This window comes from Lactuca virosa, chromosome 8 (genome assembly GCF_052849685.1).
Source record: "Lactuca virosa cultivar CGN04683 chromosome 8, Lactuca_virosa_CGN04683_v6, whole genome shotgun sequence".
Classification (NCBI taxonomy): domain Eukaryota; kingdom Viridiplantae; phylum Streptophyta; class Magnoliopsida; order Asterales; family Asteraceae; genus Lactuca; species Lactuca virosa.
The window spans coordinates 393,244,863-393,269,449 of record NC_136433.1 but is presented as its reverse complement, the minus strand read 5'-3'; the positions used below and the strand labels follow the sequence as shown (position 1 = coordinate 393,269,449).

The window sequence follows — 24,587 nt, the reverse complement described above, 5'->3', positions numbered from 1 at the left end:
GAGTGGAAACTATCATTATAGGAAAATTCTACTAGAGGTAAGTGTTTACCCCAGTTACCTTGGAATTCCAGGGTACATGCTCTCAGCATATCCTCCAATGTTTGAATTGTTCGTTCGCTCTGACCATCGGTTTGTGGATGGTAAGCTGTATTCAAACACAACTTGGTACCCAATTCCTCTTATAGACTCCTCCAAAATCTTGAGGTAAAACGGCTGTCACGATCGGATACAATCGTTAACGAAACACCGTGAAGCCTCACACTTTCCTTCACATAAGAATTCGCAAGTTTATCCATAGACCATTTCTCGTTGGCTGCTATGAAATGCCCACTCTTAGTGAAGCGATCAACGACCACCCAAATCATGTCGTGACCGTTCCTTGTTCTGGGCAGTTTAGTCACAAAATCCATAGTGATACCTTCCCATTTACCCATGGGTACAGGCAAAGGTTCTAAACTCCCATACGGTTTCTGATGTTGTGCCTTAACCCTAGCACATGTTACACACTCGGCCACATACTTAAAAACATAGAGCTTCATCGTCGGCCATCAGTAATAGGGTTTTAGGTCCCTATACATTCTTATACTGCCGGGATGAATCGAGTACATGGTCTTGTGAGCTTCGTCCATCAGAAGATCTCTTACTCCTCCCATCTTAGGTACCCAAATCCTATCTTTGAATACCTTCAGTCCTTGAACGTTTGTATCAAACACTAACGTTTTATCCCAAACATTATTCCTTTCGGTCATTTTTCTCTAAAGCTTCCTCTTGAGCTTTCTTTATACTTTCCACAATTGTCAAGACAACTTCAATTCTGTGACAACCCGAAATTTCTATTATGTACAACCATTCACTTCAATAGGAGTCAAAACTGTTTCTGCTAATTTTCAAGCGTTTTGGAATAAGTTTGAGTATTTTAAGATTAGTACTTCAGGAGATAACAGGAGAGAGGATGCCCTAGGGTTTGTTGTGCAAGAATATTATTCCAAAACTCCAAGAGTTTGGAGTTTACGGCCTAAACAAAGGTGTTTACGGTCGTAAACCCTAAAAGGGGGTATAAATATGACACTTAGTCATATTTTACCATTTTTCACATTTTCAAGATCCAAATCTCAATTCTCTCTCAAGTATCATCCAACATTTCTTCAAGATCTTCAACTTGTAAGTGTTTCTTACCCTAATAAGTTGATATATACCTTAATCTAGTGATCTAACATGATTCCATCCGTGAAATCATTCCAAAAGTGTAGATCTTCAAGTTTCACCAAGAACACCAAGAACACACACTAGTGTTCTTGGACTTTTAGCACCTTTTCAAGCTTCTACCTAGTAAGTACTTCTATCCTAGAGTATTATAGAGCTTGTTACACTTCTAAACATCAAGAAAACACCCAAGAAACCAAGGATCAAAGGTGTTTACGGTCCAAGATGTTCTTGGACCGTAAACCCCAAAAAGGGTGCCAAAGTGTGCCCTAGTCCCTTCTAAGCCTTGGAAACTAGCCTAGATCCCTTCCTTGATGTGCTTAGTACTTGAAAACATCAAAAGACCATAAACCATTTGGGTTTACGGCCGTAAACCCAAAGGGAAATGGTCCAAGGACCGTAAACTCCTAAAAGGAGTGAAATGGTGCCCTAATCTCTTCCTAAGGCTTAAACATGAAGTAGGAATGCTTCTTGTGATCTTTAAGGCTTCAAAACACAAGATGGTCAAAGAAACATGAGTTTACGGCCGTAAACTCATGGGTTTACGACCGTAAACTCAATGAGTTATGGTCACAAAACCGTAAACTCCAATAAAGGGTTCCCTTGAACCCTAAACTCAATAGCAATGTCCTACAACACTTAGATGCAATCCTTAGGACTTATAGCACTTAAATAAGGTGTTTTACATGTCCTAGGATGTCTTAACTTTGTTAATTAGTTGTTTAAAGACTAATTGGATACATATATGTGATATTATATGTTAACTAGGATCATCGTGTGTGTACAAGTCTTCACTTGACACCTAGCATCCTATACATTCCGTTCATCCAAACCACTCACTACAGGTGAGTTCATACCCCTTAATTAACCTTTTAAATGTTTTTAAATGCTTTTATGGGGGGGGGGATACAAGTTGAACTATTATAGTTATTATATCAATCACATGTGATTAATAACTACCAAACAAGTGGATTTCTTACTTTTCAAACTGTGTTATCAAACTGTTTTACTTCAAACTGTTTTACAAACTCTTTTACATATCAAATACTTTTATTAAACTCTTTTAACTTATATTCTGTGTATCTATATGGATATAATTATATAAGTAGGATTGAAAGGACTTAGGACTGATAGCTCACCTTACTTCCTGTTCCTTGTTTGGTTGTGGACTTAGGGTATTCGGGTTATTTGTCCGAAGGTCGTTTGAATCCTAGTTATATATCATGTATATGTGTATAGATATGAAAGGTTACTTCTTTCATTCAGTTCAATGACTTTGGGTAGCAAAGGTATACAAACATGTTCATATACACAAACAACATTACTAGTAAACTATAATAGGTATAGTTTAGAAGGATACTATTACTAGCACAATTAAACATACAATGAGTCAGTTCATTCATGAGTAATACATAGTGATGAGAAACAAACATAATACATAGTGATGAGAAACAAACATAATACATAGTGATGAGAAACAAACATAATACACAGTGATGAGAAACAAAACATACAGGCTAGACAGAGAAAGAACACACAATACAGCTAGCACATACATATACATATACATATACATTACTTACAGTTATGTGAGCCACTTAACGGGGGCATGGCACTACCTGTCATGACCCGTTTTGTATCCAGAATCTCCTTAAGTGGAGAGCGTATGAGTTTGTGTATAGATCTATACTAGATTGACTATCCTACACCTTGCTGCTCGCTACAGTGGGACTTGCAAGTCTACGGGTGCCAAACGTCATTTCTTACGACGTCTTACATCGTCGTTTTTTATAGAGTCGGTAGCAGGATACAGGCCGATCACATGGTACTTTAAATAACAGTTGGTTTAAAGTAATTAGTACAACAGTAGTTACTTAATACAACACTACAGTACTATTTCCATTTCCCTTTACATTTACTTTGTGATATTCACACAATAAAAAATAATGTAAAAACTATATTTTTGGTTAATGATAGTCAGATTTGGGAAAATACACACTCTTACAAGAGACACACACACAGATACTAGATGCCTTGGTAGAAGGCTACTTTTAGTAGGAAACATAGGGTTTTCTAGGAGAGTTCAAACAATTACAAACTTTTACAAAACTTATACATTACAGACTTACAAACACTTTCATACAAATACATACACTAATATACTTATGAACTCACCAGCTTTAAAGCTGATAAACTCTTTCAAAATAACTTGTATTCTCAGGTCACCAGTAGACAGGTACCGGTGCCAGGTTTTGAGAAGATGGAGCTCGTTCAAGACTCATCTTTTATTTTTGATGTATATTTTTGGTGTCTATATAACTTGACAGAACACACTTGTATGAAATTATATTATTAATGCAATGGATGATGTTGTTGCTTGTTTACTACTTTACATTGTTGTGATACTGAACATGACGTCCTCCACCCCCGAACGTTTCCGCCGTTCCGGTTTTGGGGTGTGACAAATTCTCAACGCTCTTGGCCTTTTCTTTTCAAGATTTACCTTCCAACTGAGAGCATCAACAACAACATTTGCTTTACCAGGGTGGTAAAGTATCTCACAGTCGTAGTCCTTGAGTAACTCTAGCCAGCGCCGTTGCCTCATGTTCAATTCCTTCTCATTAAAGAGATATCGAAGACTTTTATAATCAGTGAAAAGTTTGTATTTAGTACCATAAAGATAGTGCCTCCCTATCTTTAAGGCGAATACTACCACTGCCAACTCCAGATCATGAGTGGGGTAGTTATTTTCATGCTCCTTCAATTGCCTCAATGTATACGCTATCACTTTATCCCTTTGGGTCAGAACACAACCTAACCCAACTTCTTTAACAACGAACGCGATACTTCTATTGATCGCTTTGATCAGCCTTTACTTCAATTCGGCTTAAGTCAACTCCTACATCGAACTTGGTTCTCTGAACCACATAACAAACTCATCGTAGTCGAACTCAATTCGATATGACCACTAGGGTCGGAATAACAATCATCTTCTTAGTCATTACCGAACCGATGGTAACGACAGACTAGAATAAGACGGAATCAATTACGAGTTCCTTGGTAACCTTGTGACTTTCCCTGATCCAAGTGTGAGTCATGTGCTTCCAGTAGTATAGATCTCTACTACTATTCACACCTACTCATACTCGTCCCAAGTACTGTCTCGCAGTCCCCAGATCCTAAAATCACAAAACAATTTAACACATACAAATGTGTCCAATTAATCATAAAATTTTCCTAGACTCTACTAGGACTTCTTCCATGCGTATCTTCAGTCATCAATTCTACTTCAACTTGGTTGGTGATGGAAATTCCAGACGATGGAACAACTTCAAGAATTACACCAACCATTCCATCATCCTGCCAATCGAAGGTGTACTTCAGACGTACCGTACCCCTCTAAACATTCTGTTATTTTATTAGACATATTCTAAAGGCAAGATACCACTCTTACGATATCTCCCGATAGGTGTCATTCACTATCATAAGCCTTTCATTTCCTCCATTTACTTAATTCTCTACGAGTCTTCGCCATAACGTTTTGTACACCCAAGCAGACGTTCGGTGTTCTGGGCGAGAATTTAAGATAAGAAAGCTTTATTTACGATAGACGTATAAATCTCCTCATCACTTTGAAACGTTTACATGCTAGTTCTAATATCGTAGTCATACGTTTAGAATCCTACACACATAAGGTTTCCAGATCCGGTCGGCAACAGACCATAGATCCGAACAAATAATAGCATATAAGGCATCCTTATAGCTATAACATAAAATATTTAACACATAAAACATTTTAGGCATCTTTCCTAAAATAAACTTGTGCTCGTGTCTAAAATATAGCAGACACTCATCTCACAATCATCACTTAGCATTCTAAGTTTAAGTCTAGAAATCCTACAATTTATTAGTTCGCTTAAACTAATGTTATGATACCAACTGTGACATCCCCAAATTCACGGCCAGAAAAGACCGGTTTAATTTATGCTTTTGAAATAATTTCAGAGTAATCATTTGATTAAAAGTGTTGCGGAATTTGTTCCCAGAAAAACATAATAAATATGTTATCAAATCATTTCCGAAGAAATGTATTTTATTCACTTAAACCATTGGGATGTCATTGTCAATACAAAAACATAAGCATAAACAAAACTTACATTCATTTACACTATTGATCTACTTCTCTTTTAATCTCTCAGTGTAAAGCAACTTCGTATCGATACCTGTGATACAAATAAACTGAGTGGGTCAGGCTTGGGAGCCTGGTGAGCATATAGGGTTTTCAACCCACAATAAATAATAAACTTATTAAGTTCTCAGTCAATAATAAATTTATTAATTTCATCAACCAAAAATAACCCTAATAATTACCCATTCCCATTATCGTCACTTTACGTCCCTAAAACAACTATCACAAGGGACCTAGCCTAAGGATTATCACTAGGGGTGACAACATTGCTTTAGGGGTTCCTCAGCAAGTTATGTCAAATAAAACAAACATCGGGGTGACAACATTGATTTCCCTCAGCAAGTTATGTCAAACAAGACATCGTAACATAAAACAACCTATAAAGTGACAACATTGCTTCCCTCTGCAATTTATGTCAAATAAGACATGATGTCACATCGTCGCCATGGGCTAAGTCCATAGCTCTTATTTTTCGACAGTATTTCCCACGGGAGTTCCCCGCTGCAATACATGTCAATAGGTTTTCCATATGCTAAGTCCATAGCTCTTATTCATCGACGGTATTTCCCACGGGTTCCCCCCCCCCTGCAATACATGTCAATGGGTTTTCCATACAGCTGATGAACATACTAAGGGGTTTCCCCAGCCATACATGCACTAAAGGCAATCATTAGGGGAATAGAGTACAGCGAATGAACACTCTAGTCCATTAACACCTACAGGTTGCGAGTCTGCTAGTGTTCCACAGACCGTCTCGAACAGACCATGGTTGTCATCCCTACTCTGCTGAATGACGGGGGTCAACGTTGGGTAAGGGCTTTTCTCATATTGCACCACTCACGCCAACGTTTGGGTAAAAGCTTTTCCCATATTTCACCACTTACTCTCAACTCATGATCTATATCACTGATCATCTCATCTATCCAACTCACCTTTCATCAGACACCCACTATTTAACTCATGATCTATATCACTAACTCATAAAGCTAGTCCGATCACTTCATAAAAGAACAAAGACTCCAAAGCTCTTCCAAATAAAAGTATAGGGAAAATACTGATAAAGTACTCCCGTACGCTCCCGTACCCCGACACGTAATAGTGTCAAAAAGAAGAACTAATGGATGAACACATAGTTCAAAAACACCTAATGAACATATAGTTCAAGAACACTTTATGAACATATAGTTCAAACATACGTACCGATTACAAGTCTACTAACGTTCCACTGGACTATCTAAAATAGTCTGTGGCTGTTGTCTATACTCTGCTAGATGACTAGATCATCTTAAACATCGATACCTCTCATCACTTTTATTTCATCACACATCATCTAATTCATCTACCCATGTTTTACCCAACATATTTGTAGATAAAAATATATATATACAGTTTAAATTATTTAAAACATGTATAAATCACTCCTTTAACATCCAACTCAAATAAACAAACAATAAATATTCACACAGCACGTATTTTATATAAAATACTTCATATCTATGTGTAATGTGAAAGTAACTACACACTCACATGATTTAACGATAACCGGGCAGCACTTTGTTGCCTAAAACGATCGTTTCTAATAAAATCGGGAGTTTTATTGAGAAACTGGGCTCTGCGAAGGGTCGGGCTTCGAAACCGAAAAAATAAATTTCTCGGGTTTCTCGGGCACTCCGGGACGTTTTCCGGGCGTTGGAAATGATCTCGGGGCATCGGGGGAGGTCAAAATGCTAAAAATATGAGTTTAGGAGTGAAAAAGGGCAAAATCCCAAAGTTACCCGGGAAGTCTCGCAACCCTCTATTTATAGGGGGAAGCTTCTGATCGGACGGCTGAGAAGTCTCCAGGTGGCGAAGATCCGAAGCTCGCAGGACATGGGCTCGCACGTGGCTGCGCATGCGAAGGCTTCGCTGGCAGTTCCTGATTGCACCGATGTCCGGGGCCGAGGTGGGTGGCTCGTGGCTCCTGCGAAGGCTCGGACGGATGAGTCACTACACACGCGTCGGATGCGAGGCTCGCCACCGAGACACACGCGTCGGACTCTCGGCTGCGCACGTGTCACTCCTCAGATGCTTCCACGGCTTCGGATGACTCAGCATATTTCGGACACGTGCCACTCATTCAGCGAAGGTGACGTGGCCGAAGCCACCTATGCGAAATTTCTCGGTTTTCGCGCCAAAACTTCTAAAATCCATAACTTTCACATACGAGCTCCGTTTTTGACGTTCTTTATATGCACGCGTAGGTAAAATTACGCTCTACAACTTCCGTCTAGACTTCGTCGGCTAATTTTGAATTTAACTTTTAAATTATTATTTTTAACAGACCGGGACATGAAATCTGTTAAAAATTCATAACTTCTTCATCCGACGTCCGTTTTCATCAGACTTTTTACCGTTGTGCTACTAATGACGAGACCTTCGATTCTCGTTTAGGTCGTGTCGGCTAAAATCACTCGATCTAAAATTCGAGTTTTTAGCTGTCTACTGCTAAGCTGAAACTTCGAAAAATCATAACTTCCCCATACGAAGTCAGATTTGGGTGTTCGTTTTATACCTACTCTCGGTTTAACGAACACTACGAGTTTCGTTTAGATCACTGAGGCTAAAAAGTAGTTTATCAAATACTCACTTTTTACGACATTCGGCACCGTGCCGGTTTATCGTGAAACTTCGACAGGTCATAACTTCTTCGTTATAACTCGGATTTCGGCATTCTTTATATATCCGTAATCCTTGTCACGCCCACTACAAGTTTCTTAATAGATATCGGCTTTATCTAAAATTTAATTTTTGACGCTCATTTTTATTCTTAATTAATTAAACCCTAATAATTAAGCATAAAACACATAATTCACATAATATTCACATAATTCATTTTCATTTCTTCTAAATGAGTTACAAAGGTTAACCTAGACCATTATGTCAATATTAATGCCTAGCCTTGAAACACGGGCGTTACACTATCCAAACGGCTACCTCGGTTGCTTTCCTTCTCAGCAAGGATGCGAACACATCCAAGTTGCGCTCCTAGCTCAACTTCTGAGTACTGGGATAGTACTCCCCCCACTTCGATTCAACTAGATTCCTAAAACTCCCAGCTTGGAAAGGATTCTCGATCCTTCTCTCCATCTAATGGTCGATCTGCTGACAACCGATACTTACTATTGCTGGTGCTCCAAAACTAACCAACCCCAATTCCGAACCACTCTCGAAGATTAACAGAACACCTCTCAAGCCCCACTCACACTTGCTACAGTGACCGCATCTTGAGAACCTGCTCTGAGGGAAACATCTTCGAACCACTACACTAACATCCATGGTATGCAGATGGCATATAACTTATCATAGGCAGGAAATATAACACTCTAACATCGATGCAGTACCATAGCAATAAAATCATAAACAAAAACTGATAGGAAAAGGAAAGATACACACCTGTCACATCAGGGGCTGTTAGTGTCTCCCTTGTAACCAACTGGAATGCCCTGATCCTTGTCGCGGGCGTCTCTGCCCGGCTCTGACGGCCGTCAGTAATCCTCATGGTCGCAGGGGCAGGTGCCATCACCTATCCTGCTGGAGGCAAACTCGGACACTGGGCCTTCTTGTGGCCCCTCTGACTGCAATGGAAACATATCAGGTCTGATCCCTGAGTGGTGGTAGCAGTACAATCCCTGCTGAAATGACCAATCCGGCCGCACTTGAAGCAGCCAGAATCACCACCACTACCACCCCTGCACGCACCCTCGTGTGTCCTGCCACACTTGCCACAACGACTACGGCCCTGATAATCCCTCGATCTCACATCCGACCCCTTGGGTCTCTTGCTTGAACCTGCAGCTACCTGAACCTCCTCAGGCTTCCTCTTCATGAGGTGCTCCAGATCGATCTCCCTCTCCCTGGCCCGAGCAATCATATCCTCCAGCGTCTTGCAGCTGGACCTGCTCACAAACTCCCTGATGTCACTCCTCAGCATCTTGTGATATGGGCATTCTTCATTTCCTCATCCGCGACATACTGCGAAACAAGAAGAGCCCTCTCCCTGAACTTGGCGGTGATTTCCATCACTGTCTCGGTAGTCTGCCGCAAATCCTGAAACTCTCGTGCTAATTGTTGCACCTCAATCACTGGTGCAAACTCGGCCCTGAACCTGGTCGAGAAATCACTCCATGTCATCGCGTCCAACGCGACATCATCCCCAATGGCATGACCCACCTCCTCCCACCAATCACGTGCTCTGTCCTTCAGAATACAGGAGGCAAGTTGGACCTTGTCCCGCTCAGGGCACCGGCTCGTATGGAAAGCGTTGGCGACATCAGCCAACCACCTGTCGCTAGCAATGGGGTCCCTAGCCCCATGATAATCCGGAGCTCCACAAGCTCTGAACTCTCGGAATGCCAGCGAATGCGCCCCCATCATGGCCATTATCTTAGTACGAAAAGCTCCCAGCTTCTCATTCAGAAGCTCCAAAATACCCTCCTTGACCGAACCAAAGATCACAAGAGTCTGGTCTAGAATATTGCGCGCAACCTCAGCTGAAATAAACTCCCTCATCTGCTCATCGAGCTGCTCGGCTCCTGAACCTGAGCCTTATCCCTCTCCGGCGCCTGATCCGCCCAGTGGTCTCTCACGCAACGTCACCATGCTGCAAACATTCCATAACAACCATCAGAATACACATCACTAACGAGGGATCACACACGCACTACAAGTTCCCTGGTTTTATCTCAGCCCTTCTTGAATCGAGTACAAATCCTCTGCTTTCAGTAGTATGGGCCCCTACTACCTTCCACATCTATCCGTACTTTCCTCAAGAATTGCCTCGACTACACCAAGTCCATTTCACTGCTACTAACACTGATCCCATCACTACTCTCATCCTAGGCTTGCCCTAGGGTATCCTCCAACTCGCTATCTGCCTTCAGCTGCATAAGAAGTTCCTGTTATCTCTCCCTAACTAACTCGCGAATACCATTACTTATCACTCAGACTAGATAATTCTTCGAATGAGAGGTCCTACCCTACAACGGTTAGACTCAGACAAGAGCTGCGGAATAGGGCTAGACCTAACCTTCTGAAATTATTTAGTCCTTGCAATATGTAACTTAACATATTCGTTCACTAGTTAATTAGAGATAACTAGAACTCCTAATAGCAGAAAGCAGGCAGCATTCGGGCATTGGGAAAAGTAACCACATAATCCAATCAAGTTGTTCTATCCTCGAATCAGGAATCTGTACTAGCATGCAACACATAAAGCTCATACACATATAACAGGCACATAAGGCATCCTTCTAGATCCTTAGTCCTAATCTAGCATGCAGTTCTAAAGCACATATCATAACATAGCATAAGCTTGTATGGGTAATTTGGGAGAACTTACTTGAGCTCGGTTGATTGCATGCACCACACCCTTTTCTCTTTTTCCCAAAATTCTTATCTTTTCTCAAAGTTCCTTTTTCTTATCCTTTTTTCCAAAATTCTTATCTTTTTCTCAAAGTTCCTTTTTATAAAAACGATTTTCTTTGAAAATTTTCATACCAAGTCCTCAGTTTGAGTTTAGACACACCCGAGAGTGTATCTGAATCCCTCAAACCAAGGCTCTGATACCAACTTGTAACATCCCTAAAATACGGTCCGAAAATTTCATTTTAAATCATTAGTAAAAGCCATAATTATCAACCATTTCATTCATAAACAAAACTGTTATATCAAATCAGAGTATAATCTCAAAACATATTCTTTTTATATCAGAGTAAAACATCTCAGGCTAAACAAACAATGATATGTGTCATGCGATCACCCCGAGCTCCTCCCTCCGCTACCGGAAGTACCTGAAACCAAAACTAAAAACCGTAAGCACGAACCTTAGTGAGTTCCCCAACCTACCACACACCACATACATAACCACATACTGGGCCCCCGCCCGCTGTATCGAGATTTGCCCGGCATCGGACTAGCTCCGGCATCGGGACCCGCCCGGCATCAGGCCCCGCCTGGCATCGAGACCCGCTCGGTATACAGATCTGTCTTTCTTAGGCCCCGCTTGTCGCCGGACCCCGCCCGCTAAACATATACAACACATAATCATAGCACATAACACATAAGCTAAACATACTCTACTATATTCCTGTACTAAGGCCTCGCCTATCTTGGGCCCCGCCCCTGTCCTGCTACTGGTGAGTCATGGGACCCCGTCCATGCTCCTGCTAATAGTGAGATACGAGCCCCACCCAAACTCATCTCTCTCCTATCTCGGGCCTCGCCCCTGCTCTGCTACTAATGAGATATGAAACCCCATCCATACTCTGCTAGTGGTGAGATACGGGACCTCTCCCACACTCACTTCCCTACCAGGCACATACAAGTATCACACAGACAACAAGTATAATCAAACATGCAAACATTCCTCGGGCTCCCGCCCGGCGTTGGACCTTGGTCCGGAATAACATACTAGCATATAGTGCCTAGGGATAACCCCCGGTCTTCCTACTTATATACTACATGGGCCGGCATTGTGGCCTTAGACCCATTCACACAGTGAGGAAAATCACCTCGCACTGCTGAACCCTGCTGATACTCCTCTGGCTGCTGACTGGCAAATTCCCGAACTGCTGTCACACCCCCGGCCGAGGCGGCGGAACACGCCGGGCTGCGCGACTAAGTTCATGGATCACAGGCAAATTGAATATATAGCACAAGTACAACAATAAAAAAATAGCATTCATGTTCCATCTTGGTATTTGAATACAAGGTTTTTAGTTTTTACAAATAATAATAATAATACATGAATTGCCTTAACAGGTAGGCATTTATTACAACAATAAGTAAACTAGGTCACCTGTAATCCAATCTGTCTTGAATGCTTGTTTAGTGTTTTCCTGAGAATACATGTAGTTTTGAAAGTCAACACAAAGGTTGGTGAGTGTCACAGGTTTTCTGCTAACGCAGTAATACTTTTAACAAGTCTAAAAAGTATTATCTTTGTATGTATAAAAATAGTTAAAAACAGTATTTGCAAAGAGTCTTTAAAAGCCAAGAATGTATTTTGATATGAATATATTCATGCTTTTAATATGTACTTGTAATAACTCTTTGAAAGTCAAAATGAATGCTTTGTATAAGTAATTTTCATACTTAAAATGTACTTGTAATTAAAATGTACTTGTAATGACTTCTTAAAAGTCAAAATGATCGCTTTGTATAAGTAATTTCCATACTTAAAAATGTACTTTTAATGACTTCTTAAAAGTCAAAATGAATGTTTTGTATAAGTAATTTCCATACTTAAAAATATACTTTTAATGACTTCTTACAAGTCAAAATGAATGTTTTGTATAAGTAATTACCATACTTAAAAATATACTTGAAGGTAACCAAACCTATGGTTGTAGTAAGAGAGAGAGAGAAATTCGTGTTAATGTTTTTAGTGAGTTCTATAATCGAGCTATGGACAAAAAGTACCCCTCCCTACGACGCTTCATTGGACGTCGTAGTAACGATCGTAGACACATATCACCTGCTACGATTGATCATTCGATGGTTGTTGTAACATCCCAATTTTCAAGGCCAAAAATTTCATTTTTAATTAAGTAACACATAAAATAGTTTACCAAAAACATTACCGATGTCAAACCAATTTGTAAAACCGTAACAACGTGTCTCAAACCATATCATCAATAGTAATAAAAATCAGAGTATAATCCAGAGTAAATCTCAAAATGCGGAAATCATGCGTGTGTGTGATGTGCCGCTACCGCGCCGGCTCCTTCCCCTTCGCTGAAGAGGTACCTGAAACAAAACTGAAAACTATAAGCACGAAGCTTAGTGAGTTCCCTCATCATACCACATACCATACAATCATATAACATACATACTGCCAGACATATCTGGGTGCCCGACCTACCCCTTTGGTCCTCTCGACCGGTGACGTTGCCTAGCATTTCTGGATGCTGGCCTACCCCTTCGGTCCTCTCGACTGGTGACCTTGCCTAGCATATCTGGGTGCTGGCCTACCCCTTCGGTCCTCTCGACCAGCAACCGGGGACTATTTCACCCCTACTACTACCACATAATATCATATCACATATATCATAATCTGTCTAGCATAGCTGGGTACTAATCTACCCCTTCGGTCCTATCGACCGGTAACTTGGGGGCTATCTCCCCCTATTACCACCAATATCACATATCATGCTAGCATAGAAAACATAACAGGTAGCAGCAACCTAGATGAATATCTCAAAGACAAACATCTAACATACATCTCCTACTAGTGGGCCGACATTGTGGCCGTAGACCCACTGCTACTGGAAGGTAACTCACCTCGCTGTCGTGTAGTGTCTGCACTGATCTCGGTGTGTAAATCGACTCTCCCCGATTCCTCGATCCCTACACGACAACTCTTCAAGTTATTAACTCATACTCGTAACCCTTACAAGGGTCACTCAATCCCAGTCAATGTCCAAGTCAAATCCATGGTCAAAGTCAACATCTGGTTGACTCGACTCGCCGAGTTGGCCCGCCAACTTGTCGAGTTCCTATAACCACAAAATTTCATAAACCCGTTCCTACCCTTCGAGTCTAGCAAGAGCTCGACGAGTTCGCCTTCAACAACACATCAGACAAATCTTCAACCGACTCGCCGAATTCGTTCTTGAACTCGCCGAGTTCATCTTCATCCATAAGAAGATGTTCAGTCGATGACTCACCGAGTTCCTCTTGAACTCGCCGAGTCTGTCTTCATAAGTTGGGAGATTGCCTTGGACTCGTCGAGTCTGTTCATACACTCGTCGAGTCCCATGGTTCCCAGGTCCAAAACAAACCCCTATCAGGCTGAGTCTTCCTTTCACTCAACCAAAATCATTTCCAGAAGACGTTTTGGGGGTAAAAGAGTCCCGACTCGCCGAGTCACCCAAGTGACTCGCTGAGTCCTTCTTTTTCCAAAGCTATACAGTCGATTTCAGTGGGACTTAGGGCATCCCAATCATAGATCTGACCTCCTAGGGCCCCTTTTATACGTAAAGTTACGAACTTGATGTCTATGCATGAGGTTTTTGGCTCAAAAGACTATAAAATAGGGTTTATAAGATGCATGGGCTTCCCATGGCTATAAAGTTGGCACCTTTATGCCATGGGAACCCTCAATGGTTCCAGATCTGAAGTACAACCCACATATGCAAGCAAATCTGAGCATAACCTCTCAAAAGCTTAGAAAAGGTAGAAAATAGGCCCAAAACAAGATCTAGGAAATAGATGGTCAAGGTTCAAGCTTTTTACCTTGAATGAACTGAGAATGAAGCAAAACCTCTGGATCTACTAGCTTCCTCTTGATCTCCTAAGCTCTCTTCTTCTCCTTCAACTTCAAACACACACAAAAGGCACAAAAGAGCTCAAAATCACTCAAAAATGGTTTAGGGTTTCAAACTAGGGTTCTCTGAGTTGGGAGGGTGATGGAGGTTGGGTTGGGACGAGATAAAGTGTTTAAATAGGGTGCAAACCTTAAATATTAGGGTTTTGTCCAGACAGCTCCTACTCGTCGATTCGGTATTCCGACTCGTCGAGTAGGTCACTTAAACCCCCGATCGTCAGTCGAGTCTACTCGACGAGTTGGGCCTCCAACTCGCCGAGTCCCAGAGTAAAATGCAATATTTTCTTTAATTTAAACGCTTACCGGGAATCGGGTGCTACAAATCTCCCCCACTTATTTTAGACTTCGTCCTCGAAGTCTGCTGCTGAATCCGGAAAAAGCTCAGGGTAGTGCTCCCTCATCTCTTCCTCTGGCTCCCAAGTCTATTATGATCCCTTGTGGTGCTGCCATTGCACCTTCACCAGCTCCACCCTCTTGTTCCTCAGGTCCTTCGACTTCCTATCGAGGATCGCCACTGGCTGCTCGATGTAATTCAGGCTGTCATCCACCTGAATATCCTCCAAGGGTACCACCGCCGAGTCGTCCACCAGGCACTTCCGTAACTGGGAGACGTAAAACGTGCTGTGAATCTGACTGAGTTCGGCTGGCAGGTCCAGCCTATTCGCCACCTTGCCCACCCGGGCTACAACCCTGAAAGGTCCAATGTACCTGGGGCCCAACTTGCCCCGCTTCCTGAATCGGATGACACCTTTCCAAGGATGACACCTTCAGGAGGACCATATCCCCGACCTGGAACTCCAGGCCTGATCTGCGCTTGTCGGCGTAACTCTTCTGCCGACTTTGTGCAGTCTGAAGCCTGCTCCTAACCTGTTGAATCCTTTATGTCGTCTTGAGCACCACTTCGGTGCTCCCCATGACCCTTTATCCGACTTCACCCCAACATATCGGGGTCCTGCACCTCCTTCCGTACAACATCTCGAAGGGAGGACGATCGATACTCGTGTGATAGTTGTTGTTGTAAGAGAACTCAGCTAATGGAATATAGGTATCCCAGCTACCACCGAAGTCTAGAACACATGCCCGCAGCATATCCTCCAAAGTTTGGATGGTCCGCTCACTCCGACCATCCGTCTGCAGGTGGAACGTTGTGCTGAAGTGCAAACGAGTACCCAACTCGTCGTGAAACTTCTTCCAGAACCTGGAAGTAAACCGCACGTCTCGGTCCGAAATCACCGAAACTGGCACTCTGTGCCGAACTACTACCTCTCGGATGTAGATATCGGCCAACTTCTCGGCCGAGATGCTCTCCTGGATCGGTATAATGTGGGCACTCTTGGTCAACCGATCCACAATGACCCAAATCGAATCCACCCCCCGTGCAGTCCTGCGAAGCTTGGTGATGAAATCCATAGTAATATCTTCCCATTTCCACATGGGAATGTCTAGCGGCTGCATCTTGTCGTGTGGCCTCTGGTGCTCGACCTTGACCTTCCTGCAGGTCAAGCACCGCTCCACGTACCAGGCGACGTCCCGCTTCATGCAGGGCCACCAGTAATCGGGTCGAAGATCTTTGTACATCTTCGTCGCCCCGGGATGAATCGAGAATCGGGATTTGTGCGCCTCCTCCATCAGAACCTGGCGCACACCCCCATGGTAGGGAATCCATACCCTACGATGTAGAGTCATAATCCTCGGCTGTCGTAGTCGAAGGAGGAAACCTGACCCACAATACGCTCGCTCTTCCGATGTTCCTCCTTCATGGCCTCCAGCTGGGCCTCTCGGATCTGCTCCAAAAGCGGAGTCACCACGGTCATCCTCATGCAGATGTCCCTGATCGGCGCTGCCTTGCGGCTAAGCGCATCGGCCACGAAATTGGCCTTCCCCGGGTGGTAAAGGATCTCACAATCGTAATCCTTCACCATGTCTAACCACCGACACTGCCTCATGTTCAGATTCGGCTGATCCATAAGGTACCTCAAACTCTTGTGGTCCGTGTAAATGGTACAACGGACCCCATAGAGGTAGTGTCGCCAAATCTTGAGGGTGAAGACGACCGCCCCCAACTCCAAATCATGCGTCGGGTAGTTCGCCTCGTGAGGCTTCAGCTGCCTCGAGGCGTAGGCGATGACATGCCCTCTCTGCATCAAAACTACGCCCAACCATGAAATGGACGCATCACAATATACCACGAAATCCTCCACGCCCTCGGGCAGGGCGAGGATCGGCGCCTCGCACAGCCTCTGTCTTAACGTATCAAACGCTGCCTGCTGCTCAGGCCCCCAGCGAAAGACAACGACTTTCTTCGTCAGCCGGGTCAGGGGTACGGCTATCTTGGAGAAGTCCTGAATGAATCTCCGATAATAGTCTGCCAATCCAAGGAAACTCCGAATCTCAGATGGAGACTTCGGAACCTCCCATCTCATCACGGCCTCCACCTTGGCCGGGTCAACCAATATCCCATTCTGGTTGACAAGGTGCCCAAGAAACTGCACCTCGCGCAACCAGAACTCACACTTGGAGAACTTGGCATACAAGCTCTCCCACCTTAAGGTATCCAAAACCTCTCGCAGATGCTCCTCATGCTGCTCCTGCGTGTTAGAATAAACCAAGATGTCATCAATGAAAACTATCACAGACTGATCTAGCATCGGTCTGCACACGCGGTTCATGAGGTCCATGAACGCGGCAGGAGCATTGGTGAGCCCGAAGGGCATCACCACGAACTCGTAGTGGCAATAGCGAGTCCAGAAAGTAGTCTTCTGTATATCCTCATCCCTGACCCTCATCTGATGGTAGCCTGACTGCAAGTCTATCTTGGAAAACCAAGATGCTCCCTGAAGCTGGTCGAACAAGTCATTTATCCTCGGGAGTGGGCAACGGTTCTTCACCGTCACCTTGTTCAGCTCCCGGTAATCTATGCACATACGATGCGACCCGTCCTTCTTCTTGACAAACAGGATCGGGGCTCCCCAAGGCGAACTACTCGACCTGATAAATCCCTTGTCTAACAGCTCCTGCAGCTGCGTAGACAACTCCTGCATCTCGGGAGGAGCCAACCGATATGGTGCCTTGGCTATCGGAGCTGCACCAGGGACTAGGTCGATCCTGAACTCCACCTGTTGCTCTGGAGGTATCCCAGGCAGCTCCTCTGGGAATACATATGTGTAATCTCGCACCACCGGAACATCTGTCACCGTCGTCTTACCCTCCTCTCGGGTATCCATAACATAGGCGACATACCCAGCACAGCCATGCTGAAGGTAGCGCCTCGCCCTAGCTGCTGAACATAGTGCTGGTCCACGTTGCGGCCTCTCGCCCTGAATCACCAGCTCTCCCCCACTCGGGGTCCTAATCCGAACCAACTGTTGCGCGCAGTCGATCACTGCCCCGTTGGGGCTCAACCAATCCATGCCTATAATCACCTTGTTCCCACACAGCGGAATGGGAACCAAGTCTACCAAATAACGCTCCTCGAACAACCTCAAAACACAGTCCCTGAAAACCGCCGACGCTCGTACTGATCGGTTATCGGCAGTCTCGACCTCTAGAGGGCAATCCAACATGCCCGAAGACTCAGGGAATCTCTTGCTAAGCGCAAGAGAGACAAATGATCGGGTAGGGCCCGAATCAAACAGCACCTGATTTGGGATACCGTTCACATGGAACGATCCTAAACAAGACATATCATACGGCACATCAATATCATAAGCAACATAAAATAAAAGCTAGGGAGAAGAAATCATACCCGTCACCACATCGGGTGCGGCGCGTGCCTCCTCGGTAGTCAACTGGAAGGCTCGGCTCCTCACCACTGGAGCCTCTGTCTTGCCCTGCCGACCATCAGTGATCCGCAGGGTCGCTGGAGCTGGCGCTGCTGCTGTCAGCTGAGGGCAATTGGCCTTTTTATAGCCTCGTTGGTTGCAGTGGAAGCACAACAACTCTGATGTCTGGAAGGTGGGCGCAGGGGCGGTACAATCCCTGCTGAAGTGCCCCAACTTGCCGCACTTGTAGCAGCTGGATGATCCAAACCGACAAACCCCCTCATGAGACTTGCCGCACTTTCTGCAGCGGCCCCGGCCCTGCTGGCCCTTCGACCTAGAGTCAGATCCCTTGGGCTTCTTCCCCGAAGCCCCAATAACCCGTCCCTCCTCCGCTTTCCTCTTCCTGAGGTGTTCCAAGTCTATCTCCCTCTCCCTCGCCCTGGTAATCATGGAATCCAGGGTCGGGCATGCCGAGAAGCTGACATGCACCCGGATGTCTGCCCTCAACATATCATGATAGCGGGTTTTCCGCATCTCCTCGTCTCCCACATATTGGGGAACCAACAATGCCCTCTCCCGGAACTTGGCGGTAATCTCCGCCACTGACTCCGTCGTCTGCCTCATATCCAAAAACTCTCTGGCCAGCTGTTGAAGCTCTACAGCTGGCGCAAACTTGGACCTGAACCTGGTCACAAAGTCTGACCAAGTCATAGCCTCAATCGCCGAGGCTCCCAACGAGTCACCAACTGACTCCCACCAATCCCTGGTCCGGTCTCTCAAACAACCTGCAGCATATCGCACCTTCGACCCCTCAGGGCAGAAGCTCGTCAATTTTGCAGACTCAATGTCTGCAATCCACCTCCTGGATGCGATGGGGTCCTTAGCCCCATGGAAATCCGGCAAACCACTGCTCCTGAAGTCCTTGAAGGACAGTGTGTGTGATCCTGACTGACTGGATGCCATATCGCTCCTGAATGCCCGGAGGTGATCCTCCATCAACTCAATGATCCATTCCTTGATCGACCCGAAAATCACCGGGGTCGACTCAAGGATACCTCTCGTGATCTCAGACGCGATAAACTCGCGTAATCCCTCGTCCACTGGCTCGGAACCTGCCCCCGAGCCTGATCCTGAACCGGATCCTATCCCTGAACCTCCTCTGTGACGTGTGATCATCACCATTCTGAAGCATAACATATAACTGTCAGAATCATACATAAACCTCGAGAGGTCTCATACACTCTACATGTTTCCTGGTTCTATCTCGACCCTCCTTGACTCGAGTACGGATCCTCTGCTTTCAGTAGTACGGGTCCATACTACCTTCCACATCTATCCGTACTTTCCTCAAGGATTGCTTCGACTTCACCAAGTCCCTTCTACTACTGTTGCATTCTTCCAATCTCGTCCTAGGCTTACCCTAGGGTAACTCTCCGACCTACTCTCCGCCATCAACTGCATAAGGAACCCCTGCTACCCTTACCTAACTAGCTTGCGAATACCATTACTTATTACTAAGACCAGATAATTCTTCGAATGAAAGGTCCTACCCCACAACGGTTGGACTCAAACAAGAGTTGCGCAGTAGGGCTAGACCAAACCTTCTAAAATCATTTTGTCCTTGCAATATGTAACTTAACGTATTCGTTTACTAGTTAGCTAAAGATAACTAGGACTCCCGAGGCACAAAGCAACAACATTCGGGCATTGAGTAACCCAATCCAATCATACTCTATCCAATCTATCATATAACTGACTAATCAGTATTAGCTCAATAAACACATATATCAGGCATATCAGGCATCTTCCTCGATCCTTAGCCCTAATCTAGCATGCAGTTCTCATACATATACAGTAGGCATATAAGGCATCCTTCCTAGATCCTTAGCCCTAATCTAGCATGCAGTTCTCATAATCATATCATAACATGTATGGGTATATTGGGGAAAAACTTACTTGAGCTCGGCCGGTCGCGCACATCACACTTGTTCTTTTTCAAAGTTCTTTTCTCTTTTCAAACTCCTTTTCATAAAAATGATTTTCCTTTTTGAAAATTTTCATACCAAGTCCTCAGTTTGAGTTCAGACACACCCGGGAGTATATCAGAATCCCTCAAACTAAGGCTCTGATACCAACTTGTAACATCCCAATTTTCAAGGCCAAAAATTTCATTTTTAATTAAGTAACACATAAAATAGTTTACCAAAAACATTACCGATGTCAAATCAATTTGTAAAACCGTAACAACGTGTCTCAAACCATATCATCAATAGTAATAAAAATCAGAGTACAATCCCAAGTAAATCTCAAAATGCGGAAATCATGTGTGTGTGTGATGTGCCGCTACCGCGCCGGCTCCTTCCCCTTCACTGAAGAGGTACCTGAAACAAAACTGAAAACTGTAAGCACGAAGCTTAGTGAGTTCCCCCATCATACCACATACCATACAATCACATAACATACATACTGCCAGACATATCTGGGTGTCCGACCTACCCCTTCGGTCCTCTCGACCGGTGACCTTGCCTAGCATTTCTGGGTGCTGGCCTACCCCTTCGGTCCTCTCGACCGGTGACCTTGCCTAGCATATCTGGGTGCTGGCCTACCCCTTCGGTCCTCTCGACCGGCAACCGGGGACTATTTCACCTCCTACTACTACCACATAATATCATATCACATATATCATAATCTGTCTAGCATAGCTGGGTACTAATCTACCCCCTCGGTCCTATCGACCGGTAACTTGGGGACTATCTCCCCCTATTACCACCACTATCACATATCATGCTAGCACATAAAACATAACAGGTAGCAACAACCTAGATGAATATCACAAAGACAAACATCTAACATACATCTCCTACTAGTGGGTCGGCATTGTGGCCGTAGACCCACTGCTACTGGAAGGTAACTCACCTCGTTGTCGCGTATTGTCTGCACTGATCTCGGTGTGGAAATCGACTCTCCCCGATTCCTTGATCCCTACACGACAACTCTTCAAGTTATCAACTCATACTCATAACCCTTACAAGGGTCACTCAATCCCAGTCAATGTCCAAGTCAACTCGTCGAGTCCCCATAACCACAAAATGTCATAAACCCGTTCCTACCCGTCGAGTCTAGCAAGAGCTCGACGAGTTCTCCTTCAACAACACATCAGACAAATCTTCAACCGACTCGCCGAGTTCGTTCTTGAACTCGCCGAGTTCATCTTCATCCATAAGAAGATGTTCAGTCGATGACTCGCCGAGTTCCTCTTGAACTCGCCGAGTCTGTCTTCATAAGTTGGGAGATTGCCTTGGACTCGCCGAGTCTGTTCATACACTCGTCGAGTCCCATGGTTCCCAGGTCCAAAACAAACCCCTATCAGGCTAAGTCTTCCTTTCACTCAACCAAAATCATTTCCAGAAGACGTTTTGAGGGAAAAAGCGTCCCGACTCGCCGAGTCACCCAAGTGACTCACCGAGTCCCTCTTTGTCCAAAGATATACAGTCGATTTCAATGGGACTTAGGGCATCCCAATCATAGATCTGACCTCCTAGGGCCCCTTTTATACGTAAATTTACGAACTTGATGTCCATGCATGGGGTTTTTGGCTCAAAAGACTATAAAATGGGGTTTATAAGATGCATGGGCTTCCCATGGCTATAAAGTTGGCACCTTTATGCCATGGGAACCCTCAATGGTTCCAGATCTGAAGTACAACCCACATATGCAAGCAAATCTGAGCATAACCTCTCAAAAGCTTAGAAAAGGTAGAAAATAGGCCCAAAACAAGATCTAGGAAATAGATGGTCAAGGTTCAAGCTTTTTACCTTGAATGAACTGAGAATGAAGCAAAACCTCTGGATCTACTAGCTTCCTCTTGATCTCCTAAGCTCTCTTCTTCTACTTCAACTTCAAACACACACAAAAGGCACAAAAGAGCTCAAAATCACTCAAAAATGGTTTAGGGTTTCAAACTAGGGTTCTCTGAGTTGGGAGGGTGATGGAGGCTGGGTTGGGACGAGATAAAGTGTTTAAATAGGGTGCAAACCTTAAATATTAGGGTTTTGTCCAGACAGCTCCTACTCGTCGAGTCGGTCTTCCGACTCGTCGAGTAGGTCACTTAAACCCCCGATCGTCAGTCGAGTCTACTCGACGAGTTGGGCCTCCAACTCGCCGAGTCCTAGAGTAAAATGCAATATTTTCTTTAATTTAAATGCGTACCAGGAATCGGGTGCTACAGTTGTAGCTAGCAACCGCAGGTGGGGTTGTCGACCCCATATAGATCTATACATATGTACCTCGCTCCGAAGATTAACGATTATAGCAGTGTGGGGCAGGCTAAGTGATTAAACTCACCTAATGAATAGTAGCGTCTCACTCAAAAAGCATTAACGAAAATTTTATGAATAACTCTCAGCCCTAACTTAATTATAGTTAAGTACCGGGCATAATGAATTTCATAGTATAACATTTGTAAAAGCCGAGTATGGATGACGTATTTATAAAAGTATAAATTACTCGCTTTTATAGAGTTATGTATTTCAACATAACGATCTTGTATAAGTGTGTAAAGCCTTTTGTATAAAAGTATTCATGGGTGTAGTCTTTGAAACTATGAAATACTTTTATATTTGTATATGTATGTAAAGCCTTATGCATGAAAGTATTCATGTATAGAAGTCCTTGAAACTTTTAAATACTATAAACCGGTAGTATGCGTATCATATAAGACTAAAAATAAATGTTTCAAATTAATGAACATGTATACATGTATAAACTTTATGCATATAAACATATAAATATGCATGCATAGTAATATCTTGAAACATTGAAATACTACACAGTTTCATAACGTAATTGTTATAATATAAAAATCATAAAACTTTGTATCGTGTAGTATTTGTTGTGTGAAATGGTTATTTTACGATAAAATAATCATAACATGTATACGAAAAGTTTTTACTGGTTTATTTTTAACAATATGATAAATTGTTAAATAATAATATTTTTATAAACTATGTTTATTGTATTTTCGTATAAAAGATAATATATTTGTATAAACAAAATATATAGGCACATGTATTCCCTCCCCCCCCCCCCCCGAAATAATTAAAATATTGAAAAGGGGTCGTAAGCACTCACCCTTGAAGCGTGAGTTCCAATCGTTCGAAGTCGGTTCCTTTTGAGAAACTTGTCGTGAGATTTGTTACGTGACATTCCTCGTTCTTAAAACGAATCACCGAGTATATTTATTTTTCCTAATAAACCAAATGGTAATTTTGGTATTAATTATTATGTATATGGTGGACTTTCTTAAAATGAATAAACTCTAGGCTTTGATTTTGCCAAAATCATATTTCAGGGACTGATATTGAGAATTATTCTCAAGACATGGGTTAATTATGCGTATTTGAAACTGTTTTAGAGTTTTACGACTGAATTTATTAGGTTTTTCTGAGGAGGGACCAATTCTGTTTAATTTAAAAGCATGTTTGACTTGAATGTGAATTATCTCACATGGAGGGACTAGACTCGTACAAGCGGCATAGTTTAGGGTTATATTTAAATAAAATGTATCAATGTTTGAACAGTCGCCACTTCAATTACCAGTCGCGATTTTTGCAGTCATTTTTCAAGCCCTAAATCGGGATTGCAGGTGAGAAATCGAGGCGGTCTCTTGGCCTTCGTTGGAGCTGTCGATGGTGGAATTAGAGGGGCAGAGGTGGCAAAGGCTCATCAGTGACGGTGGCGGTCGGAGGTTGTCTCTGCGACAGCAGCAGACGGCGGAGGGTCGGACGTGTCGGGAAGATCGTGTTCTAAGCGGGTTTTGTACCGGGAACCTTGGAGTCGACCTGAGGTTGATGGAGAAGCAAGGAAAAGGTGACTGGAAGCTGTTTGAGAGTCGAATAAATGAAAGCAGGAAGGAAAATGGTGGTGGTCGTTGCTTCTTCTTCTCCAGTGAACTGTGCCAACAGAGGCCTGTTTATGATCGTGGGTTGCATCAACTGGCCATGGCGGTGGTTTGGCGGTGATTGGATCAGTCTGCCATCAAAAATAGAAGGAAGAGGGGAGGTTGGGTTGA

The 24,587-nt window shown here is 43.7% G+C and overlaps 1 protein-coding gene and 1 long non-coding RNA gene across 2 annotated transcripts; both read right to left on the bottom strand.

Moving 5' to 3' along the window:
* Nucleotides 1-12,123: 12,123 nt before the first annotated feature.
* LOC145131662 (uncharacterized) lies at nucleotides 12,124-24,203 on the bottom strand. The gene is made up of 3 exons (XR_013717807.1): nucleotides 24,113-24,203; nucleotides 23,648-23,763; nucleotides 12,124-12,267 (listed from the first exon to the last, which is right to left on the bottom strand). It is a non-coding gene; the product is annotated as an uncharacterized LOC145131662 (long non-coding RNA).
* LOC145131660 (uncharacterized) lies at nucleotides 12,774-22,437 on the bottom strand. The gene is made up of 4 exons (XM_079066318.1): nucleotides 22,333-22,437; nucleotides 21,434-21,499; nucleotides 18,502-19,700; nucleotides 12,774-13,177 (listed from the first exon to the last, which is right to left on the bottom strand). Exons 3-4 carry the CDS (start codon nucleotides 19,697-19,699, stop codon nucleotides 13,140-13,142), a joined length of 1,236 nt encoding a protein of 411 aa, XP_078922444.1. The 5' UTR covers nucleotide 19,700; nucleotides 21,434-21,499; nucleotides 22,333-22,437; the 3' UTR covers nucleotides 12,774-13,139.
* Nucleotides 24,204-24,587: the final 384 nt, after the last annotated feature.

What these genes read in the sequence shown, in the direction of transcription:
- LOC145131660 (XM_079066318.1), bottom strand. Translation starts at nt 19,699, where the DNA reads ATGGTGATGATCACACGTCACAGAGGAGGTTCAGGGATAGGATCCGGT. An exon ending in CGCACCCGATGTGGTGACGG is followed by an intron (nt 13,178 to 18,501) that starts GTATGATTTCTT and finishes GTTTTGTTTCAG; the next exon opens with GTACCTCTTCAGCGAAGGGG.